Consider the following 26,186-nt stretch of genomic DNA (forward strand, 5'->3'; position numbering starts at 1 on the left):
GGATAAAATATTTCCGAAAAAATTCGACAGTGGAAATAATTTTGTACTTACATGTGGATCATCAGTTTGTCAAAAGAAATTTCATATGTGCAAATCTTTATTGTATGTGATACCTGGGAAAGTAGTAATTGGTGATGATACACAAAAAGTAACTTTTTGGTATTGGTTCGGCGAAAACATTGCATGATGGATATTGTTCTTTCACTTACTTAAAAATAAGTTTATGCGAATGCTGATTCAGTATCTTATTCCACAGAAAAATAGTTATAAAATTGCTTGTATTTAGTGAAAATCCAATTATTTCTTTCAGAATATCCATAAAACCTGAGATTAGTTCAGTACAAAAATCGGATTACACTGAACAAAGTTTGTGCTAAAATAAGTGAATTTATATGAGCCATCAGAAGTTTCTATAACTTCAAATATTTGTCAATTGTTACTAAAAATCCGTAATTTTAGAATTGGTATAAATATGAATATAAATAATAGGTTTTCGAGATTGTTGAAATAATGCAATACACTCTGCATCTTAACAATGGAATTGCAATATTGCCATTGTACATTTTAATGTAACTAGCTTTAGTTACATGATATGACCGGTGAATTTGTAAGGGATATTTTACGTATTCTTTATCTAGAAATTGTTCAAAGAAATTCATTGCAAGTTTACCAGCACAAAAGGAAATATTTGAATACTTTATGTATTATATTGTGAATTGTCTGCTTGAGTTTTGGAGTGATAAAGAAATACTGCTAAGTGTACCATTAGAAATGTCTATTATATTAACAATGGCAGCAAGTATTTTATTTTGTGAGATTTTCGGAAGTATGTGGATGACTGTTTCAGGAATACGTGCCCAATCGCCTGCTACTAATGAGCAGCCTTGGGGTAAGTTCAAAAATTTTATTTTTAATCACTTCTTCACAAAGATTCATTCTATTTAGCTTGTAGAATAATTCAAACGAATTCACTGTTCCATGTATTGTATAAAAATAATCGAGCGAGGTTAAATTCAATATAATTGTTATTGAATTAAAATGTAAATACACTTAAGACTTAAAATAAAAGAAAGCATTTGAATATCTTAGTTGTAAAATTCGTATTGCTTAATATCACTTCTCATATGTAAGTAATTATTTAGCATGACTTAAATCACACTCATACACATATGCAAAATGTTATGAAATCTTTGGAAATTTACATACCTTCTCGTAATACATTTTAGCCTTCCCATAGGACATTGAAGCAATGCATTTTAAAATTATGACATAAAACTATTGAGATATACAGGGATATTTCATATTTTTTATAGTTATATGAAAAGCGTGCATTTTAAATTCCTCTTTTGAATTTCTAATACAAGGCCAATCAAATAATGTTCCTATAAAATTTTAAGACATTTTTTATAAGTAGGAACTTTTCTCTTAGAAATTAGATCAATTGGCTATTTTTATTAAGAAGCATTGCTTTTTATTTTTTAAAATGTTTACTTATTTTTTTTACAAAAAAAATGAAAAAAAAAAATAACTTTGTTTAAAAGTTTCTGTTGAAATTTAGAGGTGAAATATAAATAAATTCCTCAAAGATAAAAACAATGTTATTTTACTTTCGAGCTCGAAAGAATTTTATTTGATTTTGAGCTGCATTAAAAAATAAAATAATTAAATTTAAGAATTGCATTTTAATTAATTAAATATTTTTTACTATGAAAATGGACGTACTCATTTCTGTGCTAAATATTTTAAGGCTCCAAAAAATCTTATTTTAAATCAATTTTAAAAATAACAAAGTGAATTATCTTAAAATGAATAAAACATAAATAAAATAAAATTAAATTAAATTAAAAATAACAAAGTGAATTATCTTAAATAAAACAGTATTAAGCCTCATGTTCCATTTAGCGTAAAACAAAAAAAAACAAAAAACACTTCGCTTAACATGTGTTTAATCCTCCTCATAAATTACTTTTATCAACGGTAATAAAATATTCATTTATTATGATTAGCTAATCATTTCATGATTTATTAGACTAGAAAATGTACGTACTAAATTATTTGTGTGGAATTATATTCATTTCTCCTTTGAAAATAAATCTTATGAGTTTTCATATTCCTTGAATAAAAGAAACTTTTTATTTCTTTCTTGAATAATTTTTTAGATTCTATTGAAATTGCATATAACTTTTTAGGTCGAAACACATTTTTATTTTATTAATGACTTTACTCTAATTGAAGGAAATTGCTATGTAGCATTATTCTTTTTTTCCAAAGAGTACGGCATTTTTTTCAAACGTTAACCGAAAAAAAAAGAACCCAGATTTAAATAAGAAATCCCAAGGGTATAATTCTTGATATTTCCTTAAATGTTGGAATGAGTTTAATTCCATATTAGCATACTTATTTTTGCCTTATTTGAGGCTCTGTAGAATTTTTCCGATTCACATGCAATAAAAACCTGCCTTAATTCTGCCATAATCGTTTACAAATTGTTTTATAATTGTATACATAAATTAATAAAAAAATATATATTTTTCTCCCAAATGATAAGAAATCGTATGACGAAAATGTATGTAAGCTTTAATTACATATCTTTTTTTGATTCATTGGTAATTTTTTAAGCAATAAAGATATTGATATATTAAAAAAATAAATGCTTTTTAAAATGTTTATGGAATGAATAGAAAAAATTAAATTTGAGGAAGGACAAAAAAAACAACTGTCTAACTCTAATGTTTAATCTAACATATTGGTACAAATAAATAATTGATAAAATCATACATAATCGCACGAAAAAAAAAAGGCAGCTTGCCCAAATATTAATTTTAATACAAGAAAACATAAAAACCTTGATATTATAATACAAGAATTTTCCAAAACACAAATAAATTTGAAATTTAAAAATGAGTATCCTTTATGCCTTGTAAGGAGATATTTTGAAACTACAAAGAATGTACCGTAAAGCTGTCCTTAAAAATAAAACTAGTGGCAAAATGCGTTAAAACGTTTTGGAAAGAGTGCATTTTTGGGATTTGATAGATCATCAGAAATTTTATTTAAAAAAATACTGCAAAATTAAGCATGATTTTGAAGATAATTTAAGCAATACAGAAATAGAATAATTTTTAGAATGAATACTTGGGTTTAGGAAAAAGATGTAAAGAAGAAAAATAAAACTTAGGAATAATGACAAACACAAAAGTTCTAACGTTTGGCAGTTAATATTTACTTGGGTAGCATTTAGAATCAATTACGGAGTTTTAACGCCATTCTATATAATTATCAATGTTTTAGTACCTCATATTGTATAACGTGATGTCATGGATGAGTCATTTAATTAATTGGATTATATTGCTAAGTTGCTTCTGTGCTGCAGTTTCTTTAGCGTCTTCGTAGAGTTTTTTGATCAGTTTAAGATGTGGACTTTTCACAAACCATACTAGTAGGGGAATATAATTGTGTTGAAAATAGATTTTGCATACAATAGCAGCATTGCAACTATCTTGTTGAAATATAAATTTTCATTATTTCATAAAAGATCACATGCGAAAGGCAGGAATTCATTAATATATTTTCGGCAATGTATATTCCAATTTGTCACATAAGCTCTGCTCACTTCTTGTGCAATTATGAAAACTCAGATCATAACACAAGATGGGCATTGAACAATAAATATATTACAGTTAGAAAGAAAATCTTTTCAAATTCTTTTTTTCTCCTTAATTTCTATTGCTGACAAAAAATGTTGGTCTTATCACTCCAAATCCTAATAAACCTTTATTCTGTGGTCGAGTTATTATGATTTTTAGCCCTGTTTAATATTTTCAAAATTTATTCAGGATTTTTTTAAAAAAATGAATTTTTTCTTGGGTTTCTTATATTTAGACCAGATTCCTGCAATCTGAACCGAATTGTCCTCTCACTCACTTTCACATTACATTGCACCTTCACATGACCGTAAATGGTTTCCTTCTTTTATGCATGCATTTAATCTTTTAATTATTCTATCACCAAATGGTGATTTGTACCTTTTTTTTGTATTTAGGAATTTACTTTTCTAATGATTGAACTTCCTTATACTTCTTCAATTCTTTAGAAATACTGTCCTAGATTATGTTAGATTTTCAATTTTCTTTCTAAAGTCGTATTTGAAAACGGTAAGAATTTATATCAATTTTTGGGTGGCCAGTGAATTCTTTATTCCATTTCTTATTTTTTTTTCCATTTTGATAGCTCACAATATGGAAGAGCAAGAGAAGGCAGTAACCAAATTCACAATCACAAAATTTATAGAAAAACGACCTCCTCTCAGCTGTAAAACATAGTATTAATTGAAGAATTTCTACTCATAATTGAATTTCTACTCATAAAGATGCCTTCGTATTGGCAATCTAAACACTGATGCTCAGTGGCTACATTCAAATGAAGAAATGTTATATTTTATGACTAAAAGCAAAAGTTCTTCTTTCTTCCGGTTATTTATCTATAACTGTAAAAAGAAATTAAGAAGTTATTAAAGAAGTTATAATAGTTGATATTAACTAAAAATAAATGTAAACATTTCAGAAGAAAAAAAGCTTGGATGGGGATTGAGATGTTTTATAATTCATGATGAAATTCAAAAGTATTTTTACAAAAGAATATACTTAATTATTTATATGACAGGAAAATAATATGAAAATAAAAATAGATTCTTTCAGTATTCCTAGTCTGTAGACAAAAAAGTGATTTTAATGCTTTATTATGGGATCATAAAATCTTAAAGCATTTTAATTAATAAATATAGTTATTAATATCAGAATGAAATTACTATCCTATTGAAATATTTACTTCATTGTAAACGATATTATGTATGTATATATCTGGAATAAATATATTTTTATTAGTTCTAAAAGAAATGGAATAGCCCAATAGAAGATCATCGAGAAAATTAAATATCCTCGTTTTACATATGTATTTCTATTTTTTATCTGCAAAAGTGATATTAAAACCGATAGCTTAAATTTTAAAATTTTATATTCATATTTGTAAGCTTCAGATATCATGAAAAAATAGATGAAAATGTAAATTTTTAATAAGCTAATTCTAAAGAAATGTTGATACATTCCATCTTATTAATTTTTATTAGTATAATATTGCATAAGAACAACTTAAATAATCTTTTGTACTATTTTATATAATAAATATATCTCAAATAATTTCAATTTTATTGTTTTATAATGGAGGCTGCAAATCTTTTGAAACAAAAACATTCAGCTTTTGTAAAATTAAATCTTATTTTTTTAAATGGATTTTCAAAAATAAATGATTTATGAGAGCAACGATATATTGCTGTTAATTTCAGTAAAATAAAATTATATATTGGAAGATTTTTGAGCTTGAATAATTTTGGAGTTCTCTTTGCTGCTTTTATTGGAAGAAACAGTAAGAGTAGCATAAGCTCTAGCATAACACATATTTCATAGAAGCTAAAATTTTTTAGAATGTTTATGAGTTTTAAGATTATATTCTTTGCAATCAGTTACGCTTTATTATTTCAAGATTTTGTTATGATTTTTATTAAGATTCGCCTAGGGCCTGTCATATCAAATCCATGTCCCCATAATTGAAATATTGCGAAAATTTTTCTATTATTAGCAGAAGTCTGATAACCTTAAAGTATCTCACAGAATCAGAAATAAATGATTAAAATCCAATGCTTACAATTTAATGTTTTATCAAACATACTTTTCATTTACTCTCTTTTACATTCTTCTTCATATTTTAAAATCTCTTCGTCATAAACATGTTTGAACAAGAATCCAGTCAATATAGGTTGTGTTCGGCCTTTTCAAAACGTGGTATAAATATATCCTCTCTGAGAAGATACGTATGAAACAAGTTTTCTCTATTCAAAGATCAAACATTCCAGGACTTGTGTATTGAATTGGGATGAGGAGGAGGAGGAAGGGTTGTATAGGGCCCGCGTCAAAAACATTTCTTCCCACAAAGGGGACAATAGCACTCTTTGATTGACTGATGATGTTTTGCTGACTTCATTGTGCCAACTTTCAAAAGCGTGAAATTTTTGTGAGTCTCCGGTAAAGAACGATAAATTATAAGCGGGTATGACAAATATCGGCGCTTTTAAGGGATTGAAGTAAATTTGTGGAATATCGCATCAAAAGGAATCGGTGCAGAACTCGCCTTGATACAAGATTCGCGTTTTACTGCGTCTGAAAATATGCATTCAAGTTGAATGCATTTTGGGAGGAATGAATTATATAATTTATATTGGGAAATTTTATTCTTTGAATAAGAGTTTCTAAGCCATAACTTCACTAAAGGAATGATGCGAGATAAATGCATTTTTATATTTATAACATGTGTGTGAAAAGTCTAGCACACATGTTATAGATGCAAAAACATATTTCCTTAGAACATGATTTTATAATAGTGAAATAGTGAGTAAAGAAGTGATATTATAAATAAAGATTTTCAGATTAATATCTAATAAAAAAGAAGGAATTATTTGGCCATTTTATGTTTGCTAATAAAATTAATTTAAATATTTTATATAGTTTAGGTTTAAGATTAATTTATATCGTAGACATGTTATAAATATAAAAATATATTTCCTTACAGCATGATTTTAGAATAGTGAGTAAAGAAGTGATGTTTTAAATAAATATTAATATCTAATAAAAAAAGAAAGATTTTCTTTGAAATATATGGTTGTCAATAAAATTGTTTTAAGTATTTTATATAACTTAAATTAAAAGGCTTCCTCAGCAAAATGTATTCAAATTCCATAAATATATAACTCATATTATTTTAGAAGCCTTAATCCGTTTTGTTCATTCTGCTGCAAATTTCTATTATTATTTGTCTATATTTTTATACATTTAATTATGTCATTGGTAAAGATAGCAGCATTTATTACTAGTCACACTTCAAAAAATTTTCATTTCTTCTGAAATACGGAGTTAAAGCTTAGTTTTAAGTTCAAAAAATTTTGAAACGTTCTTTAAAAACTTGTCTTATACTGAAAACTACTCAATATGAAGAACTGAATCGAATCTTAATATCTTGATAATAAACAAAGGAAATACCATCAACGAGTAAATAAAAATAGCAACAATAAAATCAATTTAATTTTCACTTGAAAATGAGATACATTTTTACACAATATCCTTAAAGCATTTTTTGACAAAAAGAATAATAAAGATAAGTCAAAATTTAGGTACTATTGAAACGGTATTATTTTGAATTTTAAGATGACGTGAAAATAAATTTTGTGAATTTTTTGTTGCAATACTTTCATAATATATGTTGAAAATATATTATATGTACAGTATTTTGTATAATTTTAGATAAAGTAGCATTTAAGATTTCAAAGAAGTTTACACTGATGCGTATATGACTATAATGATATATAAACTTGTTCTAAGTTTAGTAGCTCTAGGTCAAATAAATGATTTAATTTTAATATCACTAGGTCAAATACATGATCTAATTTTAATATCTCTAGGTCATATATATATGTTCCAAGTTTAGTAGCTCTGGGACACCTAGCTTGCAGAGTGGCAAGAAATGACATTTGTGTTTCTTATTATTAGAGATCTTGAAATCGTTTCTAAGACGACGTGAGATGTTACTTTTCACGAAAATTCTAAATGAAAAAGTGAGAAATGAATCTAAATTTGTAAATTTAACGATATAATAATAACAATGGTGCGCATTTAAATTGCAATTATTTGAAAAAAAAATTATGAATGAAGTAAGATTATAATTCTTAATGTGATTTCAAATGGAAATATTCGAAAAATATTTTTCACTGTAATATGTAATATGAATCTTCCTATGAATATATTTTTTGTACATAAAATAACTATTTTTTACATTGGATCAAAGAGAATAGACACAGAAGTCGATTTTGAGAAAATTCGCTAAGAATCCAAACATGATTTAGAATAGGCATTCATTTTTCATCGCAATTTGAAATATACATTGTAGAAAATTATGCAGTATGAACCATAAATAAAATTATCCTTTCTTAGAGGTATCCATTGTTGCAAATAATTAATGGAATGTTGCGAAATTTAATTGGATAAGAATAATTCGGCAAAAATAAGTAGCAAAGATTGCCAATATAGCTAAGTTTAGCTCTACTGACATCTACCTCCTGGGAAATTTACACTGTCTAAATAGGGTACACAAATTTTCTGCTTGCCTTTGACGATGGTTCCTCTCAATCATGTTAGGCAGATAATAGCTAACAATTAGGAGTTACTGTATTGAAGATTTGTGATTAATATGTACTCTAACTTACATAACGCTCATGTACTTAATCCTTTCAGCTGTTTTTACATTATAAAATCATACTGATGCTACTCTTATGAAATTCATGTGGCTTTATACCATTCTTAAAAATTCAATGCTGTTGCAATACTGAGAACTATAAAAAATAAACATCAAACTGGATTGCTAAGAATTAGAACCGTCAGAGAACTAAAAACTTAGACGAGATAAGAGTAGAAATTGTTATAAACATCTACAGTGACAGTTTACTAGTAAAGACAGAAAACGTTATTTCCCAATTTCTATTTTTGTTCGAAAAAGAGAGATAATACATTGAAAATTTTGAACTGGTCCAGCGATCTTTAAAACTGATTAATAAAAGTTTATTTACTTTTTAGCTTCATGTCGCATATAATTCATTTGTCTACGCATATTGTCTTATTAATTAAGCATTGTAAAATTTAGAAAAGCTCGATTTCCATGTGCTGCTTGCAATTGTTGCCATTTTCGTTTCTTATGAAATCACAATCTCTATTTTATTCTGAAACATTTTTAAAAAAAATTTATTTTATTATTATCTGAAATTTACCTCTTTTATATTTTTACTGTGTGTATTCAAAATATAATTCATCTCTGTTTGTCTGTTTTAATTTTATATAAATCAATACAGATAAGTTTATTCAATGATCAAAAGTTGTTGAAAAAGTATGAAAAATTAATTGCTTCTATAAATTAAAATATCCAATTAATAGTGTCTCTAAAAGTATAATAACAGTAAATATTATGCATAAATAAGGTAGATGACTTCTAGAATGCTTTATGGTAGAATTCAAAAACGCATGTTTATAATTGCATTGAATTTCAAAATATCATTCGTAAAATGTAATGTAATGTTAGTAGATGTATAAAATTAAAAATTTAATGAATAATGCGAACTTAACAAGTGAATTTTTTATCTAATGTGTTTTTGTATCGAATGCTTCTCAAAAATATATTTTAAACAGATAAAGGGTTGAATTATTTTCTAATAAAATTATAGCTGATCTTATTTAGTACATTTAAAATAGTTTATTTGACATCCTTTAAATGTGAAATGTTGAATAGAAAATAATAGTAATTGCTATTGAAAGTAAATAAAATGTGTTAAACGGAGAATCAACGAAAGCCCCATTAGTGATAAAAAAATTATAATGGAAACTTTTAAACTATATCAATTTTATTATTAATAATTATTTGTTTTTTTTAATAAAAAAATATATCGTTTGGAACATTTCAATTGTAATATATTTAAAAAAAATATTTTTCAAATTATAGAATAAGTAATGTTTTGATTTCGGTGTAAAAAAAATAAGTTAATTTGCGATATATGAAAAGCAAAATTTTAAATGACATCCTGGAAATGTTTTTTTTTTGCATTTTTACAGTAATAAAATATATTTTGTGATCATACATATGATTACTATTTTAATATTAGCCTCTTTAATGCATGCAGTAATTCATGCTTTTAGAATTTAAGCTCCAATGTATATGAAATTAATTTTTTATGTTGCATCTAAAAAAAGGAACTAGATAATTTTTTGAAAACTATATCAAGATTTTTGCATGTTACCCCCGAAATAAAAAAAAAAAAAATCAACTGACTATATGAAATAAATGAAATTAGAATTCAAAATTGAAATTAGTAAAATATTTTTATTCTTACTATTTTAATCAATGCGAAATTTGAAGAAGATGGAATCAGGCATAGAAGTGAAACTCTCGAGACAAAGAAAATACAATTTGCAAGAACTTTGCAAATAAGAGAAACAATGTATCCATTATGCAATTATTTCGCCTTTAAAAGTCATTCAATAAAATCAAAAGATACTTGAAAGAAAAAAAAGAAAGAAAGAAAACCTCAAAAGTAGAAAATTTTATTGCATTTCAAGAAACCGTATTTGTAGTTCAGGAATAAGCAGGCTTAATGGGATGATGGAAATATCAGTGGAATTCTTTTTTCTAAGAAGTCAAGAGGGAAATGAGCAAATGAGATTTATATATATAAAGAAACATGCTAATGAAACAATGAAGTTAGTCCTTAAGTTGTTTAGATTAAAGGAAAAGAAAGTTAAAGTGAAAACAAAATTTAATTAGAAATAATTTTTTTTCAGAAATACCTTTGAAAACATCTTAAAAATTTCATTACATCTTAAAACATACAAATATATAAATAACTATAATGTTCTAAACAAATTGTAAGGAAAGAGTTAAAAGTAACTATAAAAATATTTTATTATGTGTATATTCAGATAAAAAAAATATTGAAAATTGGATTTGTTACAAATGAAATATATTCAAGTCATTTTCGATGAGTCTGCAAAAAAAATATTCAGCCTTATATATAAATTATATGATAATTAATTTCATGGAGCAATTATTACTTACACAATGGAAAACAGTATGAGTATTTTTTTTAGTAACTGATTTTGCTAATATATTAAAGGAAAATTAGAATTATCATACTTTCAAATTCAAATAAGTAAAAGAATAATTTCTCATTTCTTTAAAACGTTTCACGAATTTCCCTTAATGTTATTTTCAAACATTGATAATTTTTTACTCATTGGTCTATCTATATCTTTTGATAAACAAAAAAAAAAAAAAAAAAAAAAAAAAAAAAAATACGAGAATAATGTTGATACATTAATTTTTATATATCATTCTTTTGAAAATAAAATTATAGTTTTTTTCATTAATTAAGTACTAAATTAAGGATGAATTTTTTAATTTCAATGAAAATCTTACCGTTATAACTGATATTGCTATAACTATCTAATCCTTTACGATGGATAAGACAAGGCATTTCTTTATTTTCTTTTTTCAACACTAATTTTATAAGAAGTAATGAATTTTTTATTTCCAGATTTTTTTTCCTTCTAATACGTAAATTAACAAATGCGTATACAAATTATCCATATGTTGATATCCTTTGAAAAAAAATATATATGTGTTACTTTAGAGGTAACTAATTTTATTTACAATATCTCAGCTACCAATTATTAGAAATATGCATTGACGAAATTATGATTAGTTATAATTTTATACATTTATCAATGTCATAAAATAAGAAAGTGACATAGATATTTCTATTAATTAATTTTAATCTACTATTAATAAAACTGTTTCATCTTTAATGTATTTAAATCAATTTCAAGTATTATATAAAGGAAATAAACATGAATGTATCGTTTTACGTATTATTCAAATTATCCTGTTTAGAAGTTATTGCTTAAATGAATATAATTGACTGTTATTGTCGCTTTCAAAATATAAAATGAATTAAAATATAATACAGAATAACAAATAATTACATCAAAATTACTATCATCCTGCCTAAGAATTTTGCTAATACTTTTAGTTCAATTTTATTTATTATTTAAAGAAAATAAACAAGATTTTGCATTTTCTATAAGCTTATATAATCTAGTTTAATATAAATTGCTTAAATGAAAAGAATTTACTGCGTTTATTTCCCTCAAAATATAAAATAAATATGATGCAAGATGAAAAAAAAACAGTAATCATATCAGAGTTACTCCCACCCTGCCTAAGCATTTATTGTTTAAATGAGTTGTTACCATCATAATTGAAGGAAGTGGGGTTCTTTGGCGTCAGTTCTAAAGACCACGTCTTTTCAGTCATGTCATTTGAGTTGACGAAACTCATCTTCACATCGTTGCTACAACCTTTAAAAAGCAAGAAATTGCTTACTTCCTCCTCCACGTACACATTGTATACCTCGACGAGGAAAATAAATTACATAGTCAAAATACATTCTATTAAGCAGAACATGAGTTCTCATGCCTTCTTGTGAAGCTAGATACTAAATAAAAATTTTACTTTTGAAGAGTACAATAAATTAGTTTACAAGACTTGTATACAAATTATATATCTTTTTATCTAAGAATTCGTTAAGGAATCTGACATTGAAGCTTGCACTTTATATTCGAAAAAGCAATGATTAAATAAATAAATTAAACCCCATTACCTCTTTAAGCAGATAAAATATATCAGCAATAGAAATATGAAATAAAATATTGGAATAATTAAATTTTCAGTGATGCATTGCAGAAATATTATAAAGCAAATTATTTCCCTTTTCAATACTAAGAAAATGTTCAATAAAGCAAATGATTTTTGGTCGTATTTCATGTTTCGTTTTCTGATGATTTATTATTGTTCTTTTAAAATGTTATTATTCTTAAAGCAAAAGAATATATTTATTTCTTCTTTTAAAGCAATCAGAAATAATTTTCATGTAATTGGACTTATATATAAAAATATCCATTTAAGTGTTGCGATTTTGACATAGAATTAGAACCAATTGCTGAATTGTAATCATACTATTTAATTAGGAATTCTGTTTCACTCTTTTTAAATGTTTAAAAATTAAATAGATTTATTTCTTATTCGTATTTTTTAAATGATTATGATATACAAATGTGTGTCAAATCTTCAACATAATTTAAATTCTTTTTTGTGAACATTTAAAATATTCTAAGTTACAATTTTGTGAATTACAATTACATATTAATTTGAGTGTTGATATAATAATTGTAGAAATGATGTGAATAATTATGAAATTAAAGTTTAAACATATTTCAAAAGGGAATTTTAATTTCTCTTGAGTATTGCATGTTTCAAATTAATGAGATTCATTTTTTGTTTTTTTTATTTAAGTCATGTTATGATTGAAAATATTTTTTTTTGCTTTGTTTTTTTGAAGGAAATGTTTAAATCTTCTAAAGCAGCCACCTAAACTCAAATAACTAAATTAAATAATAACTTAATTAAATATTTAAAATAACTAATAATAAAATAACTAAAATAACTAATTTTCCTAAATATACAGATTAATTTTTATTATTCTTGAATATATAAATAAATTTCAATTCTGACCTTAGGCAAAAAATGAATGCAATTTGCTTTAAAAAGAATGTTAATGTAATCGGGATTACATCAGTTATTTGATTCCAAAGTAAAAAAAAAATATTCCTACTATTCAAATTTTTTAACATTTGCTTCATTTAAATACCTTCGGATTATTATACGCTCATTAATAAATTTGGAAGTTTAAGAAATAATATTACATGGAAATAAATTATTTATAAGAAATTCTATATCAATTTTATTGTTTTAGGAAATTCCATAATCTTAATATTTTATTCTACGAAGTGTAATGTTTCAGCTTACTGAATTATTTCCCATTATTTGCTATATTATTTATAATAGCATAAATGCAGCAAATGAGTAACACTAATTTCTTAACTAACCTAATTAATGAGATTAAAACAAATACCATCAAAATCAACGTAATAATAATCAGAAATTTATGTTGCCCTTTATCCCAGTTTAATATACGATTTAATTGCAAAGCAAAAATTTATTAATTTGTTTAATTTATCTTATCATGGAACACATGCTTTTTCAAGACAAAATTGTACCACAAGCAATTATTAATAAATATTTTAACTCAGAGATAGATTACGCGAATATGCTTAAATAAAATCCGAGCGAAGAATTCCTTTACTAATAATATTCTTTTGTGAATTTCTTTATTTTGTAGAATATTTTAAAACGAACTATTTAGTTTTGATTTTCAGGATTTTTCGTCTGCGCATTTCATATTTAAAAAAAAAAAATAAGCATTGCAGTAGCAAATAATGTGAAAATAAATGCTATCAGCACTTTCTCTCCTTTTTCCGAAGCGATTACAATCTGCCACCTAAAACTTTGAAAGGATGGCATGCAATTTTTGCACAAAAAAAACGAAAGGTTTTCTAAGGATCATTTGTTACAAACACTATTGCAAAGCATTTGTCAAAATGACAATACAAAACTGTGCAGTAAACAAAACTCTTTTCTTCAGATTGATGATACGAGAATAGTGCGAAACAATGATTGAAAAGACTTGAGCACGATTTCTTTTGGTTTCAATATCGTATAAAATATGAACTTCTTTTATGGTCAGAGTGAATTATGACACTTGCGCATCTTGCATTTTTGAATCAGAGAATGCTGCTTTTTTGAAAGCACTTGTTCAGCTGGAAAGAGAGCAACATATTTGTTAAATTGGTCTGTTGCAGATGCCTTTATGAGGAAGATATAATTCATAATAAAATACCAATAGCTAATTTTGGAGATTGGAAGAAAATCGTTCTGTTTATTTTTAATGGAAATAGGCAATCATTTTAACATTCTGATTCCGATGTGGATGAATTTTCAAAATGAAATACTTAAAAGAATTTTTATTCTAGAAGGTATTTAATTACGCTGGCGACATTTATTAAACAAGTTTACGCGGATACCCTGTTTTAATTATATGCATAAAGTTATACATTTGAAAAACTATAATTACACTTATGAAATGCAGTTTGAAATACATTAATCAGAATTATTTTTCTCTTAATTTAAGGAGAAAGAAAAATAAATCCATATAGATAATTATTAAATGAAAAAAACCGGTAAAGAATTATAAATAATATTTTTCAATAAAATTTCTTTCCAAGAATTTAGAATCAGTTTAGTATATTTTTTTTTATTTAAAAATAATATATTGGATTATATTTCTATCAGAATAATTGAAAATATATGAAATCATATGTTTTTAACATTCTGGCGAGACTCCATTATTTTCTTGTGACGTATTAACAAACCCTTTTTTAAAGATCGATTTACTTTTAATTAATAAATTTACCATTATTTGGTTTTGTTGCTTTTTTAAAAAAAATTATGTTATTTGTTTTGTATGAATCTGTCACATTTTGTCTTATATGATATCTATGTAGAATGAATTTTAAAATAACATATGAAGAATTATTTTAAATGCAACGGCAGTTCTAAGTTTTTTTGGAATTCTTTGCACTCGAAATCACACTGTAGTTTTAATGAAGACCTATAAAAAATCATGTTGTTGGTAATCATCATATTTGTTTTCCTTTAAGGAAAATAACTTTATATGGATGCAATTCATTTCATTTAAAATGGAATATTGCATGCGAAAAGAAAGTAGTATCTATAAATTCGTCGGAAGTTATGAAATAATTTAATTTACCACTTAACTATATGAAGGAATTGTTTAAACATAAGAGTAATTTTTCTTAATAAATAGTGGGGTTTTCTTCAGTATATTATTAAAATGACAAAATCGTACAATTCGTATTTCTGAAAGATAATGAAAAATAGGATTTCAATATTTTCTCAGTATATATTTATTGATGATAATGCATTGGTTTTTTTCCTTCAGTAGGTTATTAAAATGACCAAATTTGATATCTGTGAAAAAGAAAAATGGGCATATCAATTTTTGTACAGAATATATTTAATGATGAAGATGCATTGATAATGAATGATGAAGAATAATGAATGATTGAATTGATAATGAATAATGAATGAATGAATTGATAATGAATAATGAATGATTTAATGATGCAGATGATTGATTGAAAGTTTCAGTTACAGAAATGTAATTTTGAAACAAGAACTTAATGTTTCATGTTCCATGGTCATTTTTAGCAGTATATTGAGAACTGCATTTTTACTTGAATAAAATTAATATATGCGAGCAATTTACTTTTGTATTAGAATATATAATTATACGATAAATAAATTTAGTTGTAATTTTATTTCGAGTAGTAATTTATAGTAATTTTGAGTTGTAATTTGTAGTAAACCATAGCTATTACAGATCAATCTCGACTTCAAATAATAACACAATTTTATATTTTTCATGTCCTAAAAAATATATAAAATTAAAAAAAAAAATCAGTTTTCTTCTTCTTTTTGATAAAAATTTTGTGCACTGCAACAGGAATTAAAATTATTACTCGGAGTTTATTTTAAGAGAACCTCAGTCGGGAAAAGAAAGCGGAAAATTTTATTTCTTCACTTACAACTCGCAAAAGCACTAATCTCGCGAATGTGTTTTTTTAGGAAGGGAAAAAAACCCAAAAATAAGCCAAAAATATGAATAAGTAAATGAAAAAAGTGAGGGCTACGAAATGATGCAAGAAAATGAAATTGAGGTTTGGCAGAGTGTCTACGAAAGTGGAAGGAGCGGGGACAGAATGAAACCCCAGACTCCAATTCCGGTGAAAATTACTTTATCTCCATCCCCGTTGATCATCTGCCCAGGGTATGTATCATTTACACCCCACCAGTTAAACAATTTTCAGTCAGCATGGAATAGAATCGGTAATCGAGGAAAACGTGAAATATAAAATATGAGTACGCCTGCATATTAAAATGCTCCTGGATGTAAATTGGATGCGTGTTTTGTGCACGTGGGTATAAAAATTTTAAAGGGATGGAATTCCAATTTAAATGTTCCGCTCTCTTCCATGAGTTGGCGGTATTCTTCCAAGAGATGTCCAATTTGGTCCTCCCCCCTACCCCTGCGAGTAAGGTACGTTCCAAGGAATAGATTATTCAAATTAATCCCAAGGATTATAGCTGACGATGATAAATTAATGTTTAAAGTCACAAGGACAATGTTGATCAAAATACGTGCATGCATAATGTCTTGTGCTTGCCTTGTTTCTAATATGTTTGTTAATGGATCACAAAAGAGGTGATGAAATATGAAAGAATTATTCCATATTTGCTGATGTTAAGATTAGAAGATTGGCTTTCCTTTTTTAACGCTTTCGAAAGTGACAAAACCAAAGTGTGCGTATGAATAAAATTGAGCTATTTAAAATCCTATTTATTTAAAAGATGAGGAGGAAATATATAATAATTTTGCAGCCAGTAGAAATTTAGATAAATGGATTTTTACTATAATTTTTGTAAAATTTATCCTTTAAATTATTATAAACGCAAAGATCAAAGCTAGTTTTATTGTGATGAGATTTAAATGCTTGAATACCATTATAGTTGAAAATTGAACATTGACATTTCCATAAACATTGAAATTGTTCATGGAAAACTAAATTAATATGATAATTGTCCAGAAAAAAATTCTTTAAATTCTAAGGCTTGACTTGTTTTCCATATTTGTAAAATGGTGTACTGTAACTGTTTAAAAATTACTAATGCATGTATTTGTTAGAAAGAAATGCAGTCTTTCTAATATGCACTATATATATCTATAGAAATTAAGATGTATTGAAATTAATAGCACTACATTTGAGAGATTCAACCTTCGATTATTGTAAATAATATTGTCGTCACAAAATTTTAAATTTTTATTTATTGCGCACAATAATTTTAAGAGCAGTTATTTGAAACAAAGTGTCAGCTTTACTGAAATTAGGAAATTACATGTGCATATTAAATTTTCATTAATGCTTTTAGAAATATAAAAAATAATCAAATTTTGCAGGAGTTGTAATGATTTATTTTAAGATTTAAAATATGCGTTCTAATTTGAATCAAAATTTTTTTATCCATTTTGGTCAAAATTCTTTTTAAATTATACATAATAAAATCAGCTCAATTCTTAAAATATTTAATCGCAGTTGCAAGAAAAGAACTATTTCTCTACGAAATCAATGCATATATTATAAAGCCCTGAATTTTGAAGAAAATTCGAGCCTTTAAAAATTAAAATTGCATGTCTTTTCGCAAATGATTCAGATGAATCTTCAGTAATTAATATTCGAAAAAATTAGCAGATAAACACACTCACACTATGCGTTACATATGCGTCACAAACTATGCGTGACATATGAATCTGAGCATTTGAAGAATTAAAATTCTTCATAATATAGTATTTTAAAGTAATATGTATATATATAATTAATATATAAAAATATATATTGTTAAGAATCGAACAATAAACATCTGAAGAAATTAATGCAAAAGCTTTACAGTGAACTTATTCCTTACAAGATGTGAAGCCTACAGAGAATATCGCTAAATGTAAGAAAATGAAATATTTAGTTATTATTACATATAAGTATATTTGTTCTTCTTTTTCATTTTAATAACCGTATTAGTTCTGTTGCAACAAGACTTGAAACAAAAAATAAATTTCGAAAACTTGAAATTCCATTAAATTGTTTTCTCTACAACTTATTTTAAAGTTTGATACAGTATAAAAAAATATCAGAAAATTAATTTACTAGTTATTCATGAATTGTAGGAGCAGCGCTATTTCAATGAACTCACTTTATGATCCGCTTGCATATTTAACAATATGATTAGTTTAGATATACATCTTATGGACAAAACTCATATTTAATTGTTAAATAGCATGAATCTAAGGCAGTCTCAAAATAAAAGGGATTTGAATCTAAGATCATTTAAAAGAATCACCATAAAAAAATCCTATAAAACCAAATTTACATTCTTTTCTCCTTATAAAGTGATTCATTGCATCTCGAATTTCCTTGAAACTCATCATCAAGTGGCCGCATTTGTTAGAGAAAATCTCATTATTTTCACAATTACTCTCTCCCTATCCTGTGATGACAAACTCATCAATCTGAACAACCTTTTATGAGGGAACAATAAAAAAAAGTATCTCGAAGCACGAAACGGCCTCACAAATTGGCAATGATTTATACCCGCTTATCTATCCCCCTATATCCGGAGGTCAGAGAACTTGTTAGCCGTGAAGGCTCACTACCATATTCTGCGCTTTAACAAAGTAATTACGTGATATAACAAACCAGGTTGCGCGCTTAAAATGCGTCCAACGCCCACTGCGTACACGCAGAGTAGACCAGTGGTGTCCTGGCATGGGCGGGGGTACATGGCGTATATCCTCCCATGGCGAATACACTGTGTGAATCCCGACAGTCTGTCCGGGCGGATCGAATCTGATGATCATTCCATTAGTTCTCGCACGGTCAACCCTCCAGACTCTCTTCCCCTTTGGCGGGAAAGCACTCCACTCTTGATCCAATTTGTCGATCACCATTGGGGCTTGCAATCCCCTACCGCAAATCCAGCGGTCAAACGATAGCGGAGGAAATCTGGGGGTGCGTGTTGCTGTTCATACTTTTGGGATAAATTGTGGTGTGTTGATATTGCGTGCTGACCGTAAAGCAGGTGGGAATGAAATGAAGAATCCATCGCCCATGAATTAAGGAAGAATATAAAGACATTATGAAATTATTTTTATTATTAATTTCTAATAATTTAAAGTAACATTAGTGTGAAGAAATGGCTAAATTTGTCAGAAAAATATTTAATAATGAATTAAATTAATTGCTATATTATGTCAAGGGAAAAAGAATAGAAATAAAAAATCGAATGTCTTATTCAAAAAAAGGTTTTTTTGAAAATTTACAAATAACATGATATTTAATCTGATATCTTGATCTTTTTCAAAATTGATTTTTTTATAATCAATCTGGGAAAGGAGAAGAAAGACGATTTGTATGTATATATGTAGCCTGTTTCAACTAAAGTTTTCCAAATTAATACATTTATGGTATAAATTATTTTTTCAGTATGTTGAAACATTCAAAATACATTTATTTAAAATAAAAAAAATAATATTGTCAACATTTGAACTACTGTAATACTTTTTTTATTCTAATTTTCAAAATATTTGTAAATTGTATCTTATTGGAATTGATTCATTTCATCATTTTCAATATCTTTAAGATATAGTTCTGTAATTCCTGCAGTTTCTAAATTAAAGCTTCCAATAAGATATTTACATTTTATCAGAATTTGGTAACATTACATTATAAACAAGTGTAAACGGATTTCTTTAATAAATTTTATAAAACTGCTGAGTACCAAAATGAGGATAGACAGGAAATAATTAGTTCGTACGAATATTTGTTATCAGGGTCTGACAACGAAATGAAGTTTTCATTCTAAATTATTTCTACAGGTTACTTCTTGAAAATTCCTATTAAAACATTAATATTTCCGGATTTTTATAACTGTGATTTTAAATTGCATTTTCAAAGCTCAGGCATCATTTAGGTTTTCCTTTTAGGTTTTTACTTCAGATTAATTACTATGATAGATATTCAGGAAGACATTCAGTAGACATTCAAGTAGATATTCAGTGTCAGCATTTGTGATTTTAGAGGAAGGGAGGAATGAAGAAACATACATTTACAATTCTAAGTTGCCATTATTCTTTTAAACACAAATATTTAGAAATCTGGAAGCCAAGCAACAACAATAACAATAATAAAAATAATAAAACTGATGACAAAGGAATATTTTGTTTGTTTAATTATAATTCTTTCCGTAAATAATTTATTACATATACAGATATGTGAAGTTATTGATCAAAATCAAATTAATGAATAAATTATGGCTGCTTTTATATCGATTTATTGATTTTTATCTTATTTAGCAATAGGATTATATCACGCTCACAGACTAAATTCATTTCAAAGATTGATTGAATTATGAAAACATCTGATGACCTATAAATTTAGACAAACCTGTAACAAATGAAGTAATTATTTGTTGACAATAAATGTTTAATGATTATGACAGTTGAAGGACGGTCATTCATTTAATATTAATCAAGGTCATGGAAACAGGATAAATGTTCTAAAATAATGTTTTGATATAGAGTAAATATTCGTGATCAAAATGATAGCCATTTTCTCTTCTAAAACATAATGATTTTTCTACTCTTTTTAAAAAGGTAAAATCTGAATAATAAAAAATGGTTCTAAATATTTCTTGAAACTGATATTTTCAGATAATATATGAATTAGAAAAAGAATATTTGCATATAATAAACAAATTAATAGCAAGAACAATAATATAATTTTTAAAATTCAAACATAAAAACACTATTTAAAATTTAATTAAAAATTCCTTCATTCAGTTTGAGCAAAAAATGTCTGACAGATATGTATTATTTTCAAAATCTAATCAATGCTCGAAAATAAAATAAAAATTTTACATGATATATTAACAAAATATTAAATTATATATTTATAAATTGTCCAAATTCAAATAAACCTATATAATCTTTACAATTCTTTGGTGAGTTAAAATTTATTGATTCAAATAAAAATGATTCGATATAATTAATCTTCTTAAGACTTTCTGTAAGATTGAAAAAGAAAATCATCCAAGGTAATCCAATTAAAGAATTTTTAAAGGAGAGGATGTTAGCTTATTTTCCTCAAAAAAGATTCTTCTCAAAAATCAAAGCTTATGAAGTCTGAGGAATAAAAACGGACAGCATTTTTGAAATATAATTTGCATCACGTGACTAAATTTGTAACAAAATAGTAAAAGTTCCTTTAATATATTTTTACATAACATTTACAATTAACATACAACAACTTTTATTCTAAGAAAATATAAAATAGACTCATTTTTTTCTTTTATAATATAAAGCACCAAAGCGTAATCTGGTTATACTTCAAATGTTACAGTCCCCCCATGGAAATAGCTAATATAATTGAAGAATATTTTATTCGCCATAGAAACTAATAAATTATACATGCGAGTTTAATGATGTTTTGAATAACTGTCAAACAGTGCAAGTTTTGCGAAGCCGATGAACATTGGAAAAACATGCAACTTTTCGCAATTTCGATTTAAACTCTGTCGAAAGAAAAATGTATTTCCTTTTCTGTTAAGAAAGCGTTCATTTTTTAAAGACGTGATAAATGACGGTTGTCATCTCGAGTTTGAATCGATACTTAAACTATATCCTCCCACACACACAGAATGCTCTAAAATTCTTCACAGAGATGTGCAAGACTTTAGTTTTACTTTTACTTCAATTTTTAAGATTTTTTTTTCTCAGGAAAGAGATATTTGATTCAAGAAACAAAGCATCTGGCGATAGTAAATGGTACATTCAGTTTGCATTTTAACTATTTCTTGTATTGAATTTTAAAAATTATTTTTTTTTAAATATTTGAAATGATGAATATTTTTCTTTTAAGAAAATTGATATGAAATTGAATCTTATTAAGACCATTTTTTATATTAAATTTCAAACAATTTTTCTCTACTGCTTATAAATATTTTATATTACATTACGTTACTATATACTTTATATTTTAAATAATTGCATTTACTTTATCTTTCAGTGAAGATAAGATACCATAGATTATAAAATATCTGTAACACTTATAAGATAAACACTTGTAACATTTTCTTCTATCTTTCAGTGAAGATAAGATACCATAGATTATAAAATATCTGTAACACTTATAAGATAAACACTTGTAACATTTTCTACTTAATTTTCTTGATATAATTTATTACAAAATACTGTAGTTTTAAAGTTTCAAAATAATATTAAAATCTAAATGAATTGTTTTCAAGTTTTATAAGTTTTATTCAAATTTATAATCAAATCAATGCATTTTCTTTTCCTTATATACTTGTAAAAATTGATTTTAGGTTCAAAGAGGAAGTTTTTTATGTGAATTCTTATTGATAATGGCAATAATATTAGAAGTCTGACACACATATTTACTTAAAATTCCTATACATGATTTAATATCTAATAAATAATGAAATCCACTGCTAAATTCAATTTATTAGGATTATAAAATAATTATAAAATTTATCCCGTTATATTGTTGCTAAATGCTTTTGTAAAAATTATGTTCGGAATTGCATAAGTATAATTTCAAAATAAATGCTAATTTTGATATAAGCAAAAGAATAGAATTTTCTCATATGATTAAAGCGATATAATTTCCTAACATAGAAAGGGGACTACACAGTTTTCTATTTATGCAAAATTGTTATCTATTTATGTAAATATTCAGTTTTCTGTTTATGAAATAGTATTATGCATTGATTTCTGTGATGCACGCGAAATGCTGATTTTGATTTTATTTTATAATCGATATTATATTCATTTCTCTAAATTATTCGGTAAAATACCAAATATTTGTTCTAAATGCATTTCCAGAAGTATCATTCTCAATCTGCTTGTAGTAAAATAGTTTTACTTGGAGCTATTCTTTACTTAGAGCACTAAGTGTTTGAAAAATTCAAATACAAAATACTCTACTTACTTGATGACTATAAGACTTAAATCGACTGTATTCAGATGTATTTTCTACGCAAAATTGTATGATTATGATCATTAAAAAGATCTATTTGAAAGCTTTTGCTAGTGATAAAATATATCTATGAATTTTACATATTGCAATATGTTTGAGGAAAAATTTACGTTTGAATTTTCGAAGAAAATCGAAATGCAATGCTAAGATTATTTATCCTCCTGCTTTTCAGTTAATTAAACAATAATGCAATGTGTTTGCCACAATAATGAACAAACAAGGTGAAATGAAGTCTTTTGGGTTATATAATGTCCCCACCTATTCTTAATTTGAAATTTATTATTAAATTTTAATATAATTATACATAATTACTGAAGCTCTATATCAAGCATAGACAAGTAGCTTCAATGAATGCTAGGAACTAATTGGTTTTATGATTTATAAAATATTATGAGCTTCAGCATTTTGGACTGATGTTTGAATAAAATAAAACTTGTTTTTTTCCCCCTTAGTATCAATATTATTCATCTTATGTTCATTGCTGGGCAATTTTTGCATAATATCTTATTTATCTAAGTCGTGCAAAAGCTATAATATCAGTTAATTTATTACAAAAACTCCAAAATTGACAAAAATTTGAATAAACTGATAAAAATTTGACATTTTGTATTAGTTTACTGAAGTTGATTAATTAACTATAATACAGATACCTTATAAAATGATAGTTTGTACATATGCATTTCGTGTCCTCGAAATATTCATTTTACGAAGAAAGCCCACAAGTAATACCAGTTAAGTGATTACTGTGCAAACTATAGTAATAGGTGTAAGCAATAAAATCATTTGAGAGATTAATTAGATATGAAAATATAATACAGTTTTGTTCTTAATATTCTGTTTTAACATTTTGTTTTAAATACTTCAGCGATTATTTTCAGTTCGTTGATTTTAAAGTTAACTATATCGAGTGAATAGCAATCAGAAGTTGAAGTTGAAACTCGTTGAACTCATCGTAGACTCAAAGTATGACAAAGCAAATCTGAGTCGCATCTCCATAAATATATCTTGTGAATCATAATCAGAAGGAGAAATAGGTTGAACTCATCACAGAATCAAAGTATGACAAAGCAAATCCGAGTCGCATCTCCATTCATAAACTGCAAATAAATAGCCTTTTCAGTTTCAAAGATATGTAATCATGCATGGGTAAGAAAAAAATTATTTTGTTGTAGAAAACTCATAACAGATCTCCCGGGAGAGGATATTTTTTTCATTCATTCCATGAACTTAAATAACTTATAAAACTTTAAGCCTTTTCGACTTTTCAATTCTAATTTTTTTATAAACGTAGTTATTAAAGTTCATTTAGATTTGTTCTTTTAAAAAATGAAAAGTTAAGTAAGTGTAAGAGTATAGTTAAGATTCAATAGTTTTGACATTCCACTTAACCACTTTAATACAATTAATATTCTACTAATTAATAATTCGATTAATATTCTTGATTGAAATTGTTTACAATAGATTTATGTTCCTTAATATGAAAAATTAGAAACATATTTTTAACATCTTAATGCAAGTTGAGATTTTTAATTAAAATAATTAATCTGAGACATTTGACGCAGTCAAGCGCGTTTTATTTTACATTGAAAATTACTAGAATTATTTTAATAAATATTACACGAAAGGAATTGTGATTTCTAAAACTATTCACATTATATGAACGAGGAACAGGAATTTACAATTACCAATTAATATTTATTCCAAGCAAAAGGTAGAATATACCGCAGAGTTCATTTTTAAATACAATAATATATTTCTTTTTTATTTGGATATATAAAGTTCTAAAGTTTTGAAAAGCAGGAATATTAACACTTACGTTGAAATCAGAAAAGTTTCTTTAAATTTTCCTTAATAAATTGTGTGCATTAAATGATCAATATTTATACAAAGAGGATGGAAGAAATAACATTTCATTCTGTATTATAATTGAAGTCTGCAAAATAAAGGAGTGAAAATGAAAATAATTAAATATTTAATTTCATTTTAAGTTAAAATTTTATTTAATAAAAGAAAAACAAAAGATTAATGTCAATCGAAAACAATGGAAAAGGAATCAAATATTAATAATCAAAAAGACATTAAATATTTTAATGACATTAAAACTTTTCTGTCTTTTAAAAATTTACAATTTCACTTGAAAATATTTTGGGGAAATAGAATAGGCAATAATTATAATTAATATGCTTGTGGAATGGTAATCATATTAACTTATCTGATCTCCCGTAAAGAAATAAGCATTATAGTAGTCCTCCCTTGAGCAAGCATTACTATTCATATTTTCAAACAAAAAAACAAAACAAAAAATTCCTTCCATTATTAGTACGATAAGAATGTTGAAAAATGATTTTAGTTCAGCTTCCGATTATCGACAATGAACCATACTTTAAAGGAATTAATATAAATTAAAAATTCAAATCCATGATTTAAATTAGATGAAATCAAGTAATAAAATTAGTTTAATGGGTACTTAAATATACATTGTATAAGGGAATTTCTTGGGCATATTAATTTATTTTCCAAGAATTTCTATTTAACATTCGCAAATTGTTATATTATAAAATTTTACCTCAACTTTCCTTATTTAAATAGATTTTTCGAGACAGTAACATAGTATAAAGCACATTCTTCAAATCAAGATATCTACCTTGCATTAAATATTCAGAAGAATTAAATAAAGAGTTTTAACATGAAAAAGGTTTCTGAAATTCTATATTATTTGCAACGTTTCTTCATTTTCTACTCGAAAAGCTTGCTGAATAATTAAATGGATTTAACTCCTTTTTTGAGGATGTATGGAGTTTCTAATCTTTGTGAAAATATAAAATATTCATATTTTGAAATTACTTTTTCTTGATAAACTTGCTTAGCTTCTCCAAGTGGTAATTTCTTCATATTGGGGCC

The 26,186-nt window shown here is 25.7% G+C and overlaps 1 protein-coding gene across 1 annotated transcript in view; it reads left to right on the forward strand.

The window, feature by feature from the left end:
- The first annotated feature begins 508 nt into the window (after nt 1-508).
- The window catches only part of LOC129969050 (hemicentin-1-like), a 456,303-nt gene continuing 430,625 nt past the window's right edge, over nt 509-26,186 (forward strand). The window contains exon 1 of the mRNA XM_056083458.1: nt 509-889. Within this exon, the coding sequence (XP_055939433.1) occupies nt 700-889 (190 nt within the window). The 5' untranslated portion in view covers nt 509-699. The remainder of the gene's footprint in view (nt 890-26,186) is intronic.

This window comes from Argiope bruennichi, chromosome 5 (assembly GCF_947563725.1).
Source record: "Argiope bruennichi chromosome 5, qqArgBrue1.1, whole genome shotgun sequence".
Lineage (NCBI taxonomy): Eukaryota > Metazoa > Arthropoda > Arachnida > Araneae > Araneidae > Argiope > Argiope bruennichi.